Genomic DNA, 7,050 nt, shown 5'->3' with positions numbered 1-7,050 from the left:
TGCCAAGAAAGATGTTCCAGTACTGCTGCTACTGATGTCTCAGTGTGTGCCTGCTCCAGCCTGCACGAGAAGCTGCAGTGCCAGGCAAAGCAGGGAAAGCAGAGCAGCTGTGGATGTGAGGGGCTGTGGGAGGATGTGGCCATATCAGCCTGTTCCTTAGGGTGAGAGGTGTGGAAGAGCTGCATCCAGCTGATCTCTGAGCAGCACCTGAGGCTTACCTGCACCAGACACTGCCAGCCCACATCTCCAGTGGCCAAGCCCTTTGCTGCAAGCATGAACATCGTGGAGAGGGTCTTCTCTGTGGCCCAGGCCATCTATGCCCAACTGGAGCAGGTGAAGTGCTGTAGGCACCAGTGCCAGCGCCTCGTGGAGCGCATCCAGATTCTGCTGGAGCCTGTGAGGATCCTTAGGGCTCAGCCACGACAGCACATCTCCCACCAGGAAGAGGAACTGATGAAAAAGCTGCTTCAGGCACTGGGGGAAGCCCAGAAACTGGTGATGAAATACAGCCAGACCAGCTGGATACAGAAGTTTCTGCGAGCCCGAAGTACTGGTGAGGAGTTTGTCTGGGTGAACGAGAGCCTGGAGGACATTGCCCAGGGGCTCTCTCTCCTGCTGCAGGCAGAGCAGAAACAGGCTTTCCTGGAAGCTTTCCAGTCAAAGACATGTCGCAGGCAGGATGCTGAGGACCTGAGGGATGACAGAGCTTTCTTGGACCAGGTGATTGCAAGTGAGTGCATTTAGCAAACCCTCTTTCCCTGTGGCTGGTGGTGGCCCCTCTCTCCAGCTGCTGCCTAGCTCTGGCTTGATGGCCATGGCCATAAAGAGCCAAAGGGATGTTCAAACTAGAAAAAAACCAAACTACACAGTCATGGTTGTTCATCCAGTGGCCCAACCTCTGCCTGGTTCTCTCCCTAGGTACTGAGGACCCCAACGATGTGGTTGAGGAGATCTACATTGACAGGGAGTGTATGGAGAGCAAGGTGGACTGGATGCAAAGCGAGCTGAACCAAGTCATTCGTGAGATGGAGCGTAAGTTACTGTCACACCACCTGCCCCCTGTGCACTGTGTCCTTTCCCCCCAAGCCCTGCCTAATGTATTCCTTGTTCCCTTCTGGCACACTGTGGGAGCAGGCTTGAAGAAGGTCAAGGTTGATAAAAGAGAAGACATCACTGAGATCAAGCGAGACCTCCTCACTTTCCACAGGCACCTGCAGGACACAGAGAGCTACGACCTTTATGAGGGCGAGTACCTCAAGTATCCTGTGGCCATCAAAACCTTCAAGAGGCCACTGACCACTGACCCAGCGTGAGTTGTCCTGGGGGGGGAACAAGTGTGGCCCCAGGAGGGTGGCACAGCACTATGCCATGCCTTGTTCCAGGGGTCTCACCATGCTGTCCATTTCCACAGCAAGGTGAGAGACATCTTTGAGAAGGAGATTCAGACCCTGAAGAAGTTTGAGTCTCCAAACATCCTGCGCATGTACGGGATCTGCATTGAGGAGAAGGGTGAGGGTGTCACATTAATGTCACCATTTTCCCCCAGTGCTAGCTGGTGGCACTTGCCTCGTTGTGGTCCCCTCCCAAGAGGTGGCACAAAGCAGGATGATTCTGTCTTGCAGATGGGAGCCCCTGCTTCTCCATCGTGATGGAGTACTGCAAGCATGGGACGCTGAGGGATGTGCTGAACAAGCAGCAGCATCTTTCCTGGGATATCCGCATTCGGATGGCCCTGGGAGCTGCCAGAGGCCTTTACAGGTGAGCACCTGGATGAATCAGTGAATCACTCCAGCTGATGATCCAAAAGCTGAGTGCAGCTTCCTGCTATCTCACAGTAAGCCGTGGTATTCTGTTAGACACAGATTCCCAGTGACCCCACCTTGGAATGCTGGGATGGAAGGCTGGTGAAGGGGTGGGTAGAGGATTTGGATGCAGTAGCTCCCATCTACCCTGGTCACTGTCCCCTACATCTGGCTTCAAGCCTGCAAAGGACTGGAAGGGGGAAATCCCCTTCCCTAGATCCACAGGGCAGATTTGAGAGTACCTTACAGCACTGCCAGCTCTCCTTACAAGTCCTGTTCATCCACAAGACTTGTCACTTTGCCCACAGCAGCTCCTCCAGCATCTGCTGGAAAGGTTGGCTGGGCAGGTTGTTCCACCAAGAGAGGCAGAGAGCTGCTGGCTTCTCTGGATGCATGTCAGGCATTCCCTTCAGGGCAGGAGGGAGCTCCAAGGTGGGGATGGGTTGGTCCATCATCATCATCATCATCATCATCATCATCATCATCATCATCATCATCATCATTATGTGTTACTTTTGGTTCCATCCATCTGCAGGTTGCACCAGACAGGGGAGAAGTCCCGACTCCATGGTTGCATCTGCAGTAGCAAGTTCCTGGTGGCTGGGGATTACTGTGTGAAGGTAAGCACCACACTTGGAGATGCTTTTGGGAGTTTTAAATGGTTTTGTGGATGTTTCTCTCCACCAACACTGTAGGGAATTGTGATGGTCCATTATAAAATGGGGTAGTGGCATCTCCCCTATTACTTTAGGCACTTAAACTGCCCTATCTTGGTCTTATCATCAGCAAAGTGAGCATTCCTAAAGCATCCAGCCTGGGATGAGCTGAAGCTGGGGCCCTTCACCTGCCTTCACCTCTGGTTCTGCTTGCAGGAAGAGAGCTGTGCTGGGCAGCACACACAGCTGCACAGCAGCTTTTGCTGCCCAGGGCATCTGGCTCTGTTTCTACTTCTCCTTTTCTCTCTCATTCTCTCAATCAGCTGTCAGGATTTGAGCTGTGTGAAACAGAATCATCCATCAAGAGAAAAGCCAAGAAGGACTGGAAACGAATCTCTATGTTGGCTTACATTGCTCCAGAGAACCTGAAAGACATCAACTACCCTTACAAGAGGCCCTGTGAAATATACAGGTGTGTCTGTCCCTCCCAGGAGATGCCTGTGAGCAGGCAGGTGTCTGGCAGAGCTGCTGAGCTGGGGAAGGAGGCCAGATTTAATCGGACGCACAGCAGGTGCTTCCAGTTGGCATAGCCCAACAGTCCTCTCCATCAGAAGGCAGGAATACATGGTGGAATGAATACTGAGACTCTTGCTTGTCTCCTTCCAGCTTTGGGATCGTTCTGGCAGAGATTGCAACCTCCAAAATCCCGTTTGAAGGTGAGACAGAAGCAGGTGGCTCCCTGTGTAAAAGCCTTGCTGCACTGTGTGGGTCCTGCCTGGCACTGGATGCTCCCTGCTCCTTCCCTGAGCATCCCATGGGTGCCAGTGGCAGTGCCTGGTGTGCCTGACTCTGCATGACATCTTCATAACTTCTCCTGAAACTCCAATATAGTGAACTATAGCTTATAGTAAAGCAATCTGCTTAAACCACAAACATGCAAATAATTTTTTGTTTCTATTGGATGTTTCTGTGCATTTAAGCGTAAACACATCTTGCTCTACTGGAGCCAAACAGTGTCATGCCAAATACAGTGGGATTCATTGCAGAAGGAGTTTGGGTCATTTGCCTGCTGGCTTCTCCTTGCCAAGGGCTGCAGGCAGGCTCTTGGCACAGCTTCGTGCTGGGTTTCCTCCCCAGCACCCTCCTGTGGCAGCAGAGTTCCATCCTGACACTCCTGCTTGCACTTGTTGCCCAGGCTGCTCTCCTGAGGAGATCGTGGAGAAAATCTGCAATCACCATTACTGGGACCCTCTGGGGGAAGATTGTCCTGAAGACCTGAGGAAAGTCATTGAGCAGTGCCGGGCCTTTGACCCTTCCCAGCGCCCTTCTGCCGAGGGTAAGTGCCCTGACCACCTGTTCCACGGGCCCTTTGCCCCCTTCAATCAGCTGCTTCAGCAGGCAGTTTGCCCCCTCGTTCCCCTATGAATTTGCCTGGCTTTTGTTTTGGGATCCTGCCTTGACCTTCCCTTTTTATGCTAACAAGTCCCCCAGTTCCAGACCTCACTCATTAATATTTATTTACTCACGCCACAACAATAATCATCGGTCTGTTTGTTTATTTGGTGTCACATAAAAGTAGCTTTTTCTCTCAGACAAGTATTGAACTGGAAGTAGGGGTCTGTGAGTTAATTCCCACTCGGTTCTGCAGATCCCATAAGCTGGAGCAGCCACAACACTCTGCAGGAACATTTCCTGTCTTGGGCTTTGAGCAGTAAATTGCAGTCTTTGGCAATCTATGACAGGGAAGTTTTCACTCTCTCTGAAGCTGTTTTGTGTCTGATCAGAGGAGTGACTGGTCTCCATCAGGATATACAACATCAATATCAGGAAATTATAGAGCAACGTTTCTGATGTGTTTGAAGTCACAGAGGTCATACTCTTCCCTTGTCTAAGGGAAGAAAACTTCCTTCAATCTCATCCCCTCCATCCTACGGCACCAGCTCAAAGAGATGTGGGAAATGTTCCCAAGAAGCCCCTGAGTGATACATTTGTGTGCTTCCATTTCCCCCCAGCACCTCCTTCCACAGACTCAGGCACAGGGAATTGCCCTGGCTGAAGGGAAAACGCCAAAATATCATCAGAGATGTTGGCAAAGTCACATTGAGGAAACAGGATGGCTTTATTACTGCAATATAACCCTAATCCAACACCTACCACAGTGTGGTGCTGAGCTGGAAGGAGAGATTATTGCAGCTGTTCACAAGGGTGTTTCCATAATCGTGGCTACTTCTGTTTGGGCTGTGCTGTCTGCTCAAGGCTGTCTCCTGCTAATCTCTGCCCATTGTGCTGGCCCAAGGACAGTGTCTCTGTGTCCCCAGTCATTATCAGTAAGGGAAAGCCATGTTCTCATCTGTTAAAAAAATACAAAAGAGCCTACAGCAAATCCTCTGATTAATGCCATCCTTGTGTTTTGCAGAGATTGTGGACTCGCTGGCTGAACTGGAGAAAAGCAGAAACCAAGGAAGTTAACTGTGGAAAACGGGGCTGGGTGACCAGAGGCAGCAAGCCCAGGGTGCCACTCGCCCCTCTTGACCCTCACAGAGCCTGATGGTTCAACACTCCTGTGTTTGTTTCTGTGTGTGACACCTTCGCCTCACCAAGGGCCGGGCCTGGGTGGCCTTGGAGGCAGCGAAGTGACTGGAGGAGAGGCTGTCAAAAGCCTGGAGGGACCAGAGGGATGGAACATGGCTGCTTTTACAAGGAAACACTGAGGGAGTTGATCCTGCTCAGCCTCGAGGAGAGACAGCTGAGAGGGGACCCCATCAGTGTCTGTCTCTATTTGAAGAGACATTTCAGAGGATGAACCAGGCTCTGCTGGGTGGTGCCCAGCAATAGGACAAGAGCCAAGGGGCAGAAAATGATATGTAGAAATTACACTTGAATATGAGGAATAACTTCTTTACTCAGTGTGTGATCATACACTGGAAGGCTGCCCAGAGAGGGTGTGGAGCTTTCCTCACTGGCGATATTCCAGAAACATCTGGATGCAATCCTGTGAAACGTGCTCGATGAGGATGGCGCTTGAGCCGGGAGGGGACCAGGTGCCTCACTGCGCCCTCCCAAGCTGACTCACTCTGTGCTTCCCCGCGGCGCCGGGCCCGGATACACTCTGCTGGGAAAATTAATCCACAAGCACCGCAGCTTTATGTCCAAAAAGGAGACAGAGGAGTCCCTTTTGCTGTATTCGAATAAAGGGAGAGGCCAAGGGGAATTTCCCTGGGGTCTCTCAAATTTTTGGAGGACGCAGCCTCCGTTTTTATCTTATTTTCCCGGCCACTTTTCCCTCTCTCTTTCCTCACTGGCAGAGGTACTTGAGAGGCACAGACTTCCCGGAACGCCTGACACCTGAGATTCCCCTCTAATGTATAACCCTTCCTTTTAATTTTTGATTCTTATAGAATTCATAGTTTTCCTTCCGTTGCTTGTTTCATCTCCCGATATCCAATTTCGTTTGCCAGCAAACCTACAGTTTGTAAAGGCAAATCTCTTTTCCCATTCATCAATCAGTACAATGCCTCCCATTGTTTCTTTTATGTCTCAGTGCCAACTTTATCTACCAGCAGATCTACAGCTTGTTTGTAAAGACAAATGCGACATTCCTCTCACCCCGCCGCCATGGCAGCGCCCCTCCCGCCTCCCCCCGTTTGAATGAACTTGCCTTCCCGCTCTTTTAGCCCCGCGGCGTCTCCGCCAATGAAAACTCGCTGCCCTGCTCTTGCCCCGCCTCCTATGCCGTCATAGGCCTCGTTGCCCAATCAGCCGACCCTCACTGCGGTGCTTTGACCAATCAGAGCACTCCCTGCTGCCCTGCCTCTCGCTCCTGACATCCCTAGTTGCGTTAAGCAGACGGACATAGCGACTGGCCAATGAGCAGGCGGAAGTGGCTCCGACTCGCCCAATGGCAGCGGGTGGGGAGGTCGCAGCCAGCCAATAGGGCGGCGGGGGCGGGGCGGCGCGGCGCTCGAGCGGGCGGCTGGGCCCGGCTAAGGTGAGCGAGGGGCGGCGGGGTCGGGGCGGGTTGTTCCGGGCCGGTGTCCCGGTACAGCTCCATCCTCCGCGGCCCAGGCCGAGTTCCGCAGCACGGCTGAGCGCTGGGGCTGCCTGAGGCTACCGGAGGGGAGATACCCCTCTCCCGCTCCCTTTTTCTGACGGGTGTCGTATTTAAAATATACGAGAAAGACGGCAGAGAATCCCCGCTTGTCGGGCGTGTGTTTGGTTTGGGTCGTATTATTTTATGGTTATTATTATTGTTGATAATTCCGCGTTAAAGCAGGTGGGACAGAAGCCCTGGGGGCGGCGCGGAGCGGGGCCTGGTGCCCTCCGCAAGGGGAAGCTGCTGCCTCAGCCTTCAGCCCTCGCTGCGAGCTGCGGTGCCGGCCGAGCCGGGATCCTCATTCGGGGCTCTGGAAGCGCTCGGGATCCTCATTCGGGGCTCTGGAAGCGCTCGGGATCCCTCATTCGGGGCTCTGGAAGCGCTCGGGATCCTCATTCGGGGCTCTGGAAGCGCTCGGGATCCTCATTCGGGGCTCTGGAAGCGCTCGGGATCCTCATTCGGGGCTCTGGAAGCGCTCGGGATTCCCCGTTCGGGGCTC

At 53.0% G+C, this 7,050-nt stretch overlaps 1 protein-coding gene across 2 annotated transcripts; it reads left to right on the top strand.

The window, feature by feature from the left end:
* The first annotated feature begins 135 nt into the window (after positions 1–135).
* MLKL (mixed lineage kinase domain like pseudokinase) lies at positions 136–5,000 on the top strand. Of its 2 annotated transcripts, XM_079316227.1 has the most exons (10): positions 139–730; positions 919–1,032; positions 1,135–1,309; positions 1,412–1,509; positions 1,623–1,758; positions 2,338–2,422; positions 2,782–2,930; positions 3,125–3,174; positions 3,654–3,794; positions 4,875–5,000. In XM_079316227.1, the coding sequence occupies exons 1-10, from the start codon at positions 274–276 to the stop codon at positions 4,925–4,927; spliced, it is 1,458 nt and encodes a 485-aa protein (XP_079172353.1). In that variant the 5' UTR covers positions 139–273; the 3' UTR covers positions 4,928–5,000. The 2 variants fall into 2 exon arrangements, with proteins under 2 accessions (XP_079172352.1, XP_079172353.1); XM_079316226.1 differs by lacking the exon at positions 4,875–5,000 and having other exon boundaries at positions 136–730; positions 3,654–4,843.
* The last annotated feature ends 2,050 nt before the right edge of the window (positions 5,001–7,050 follow it).

Source organism: Erithacus rubecula (genome assembly GCF_903797595.1).
Source record: "Erithacus rubecula genome assembly, chromosome: 12".
Classification (NCBI taxonomy): Eukaryota; Metazoa; Chordata; class Aves; order Passeriformes; family Muscicapidae; genus Erithacus; species Erithacus rubecula.
The sequence above is the reverse complement of the archived record's forward strand: the minus strand, read 5'-3'. Positions and strand labels throughout refer to the sequence as shown.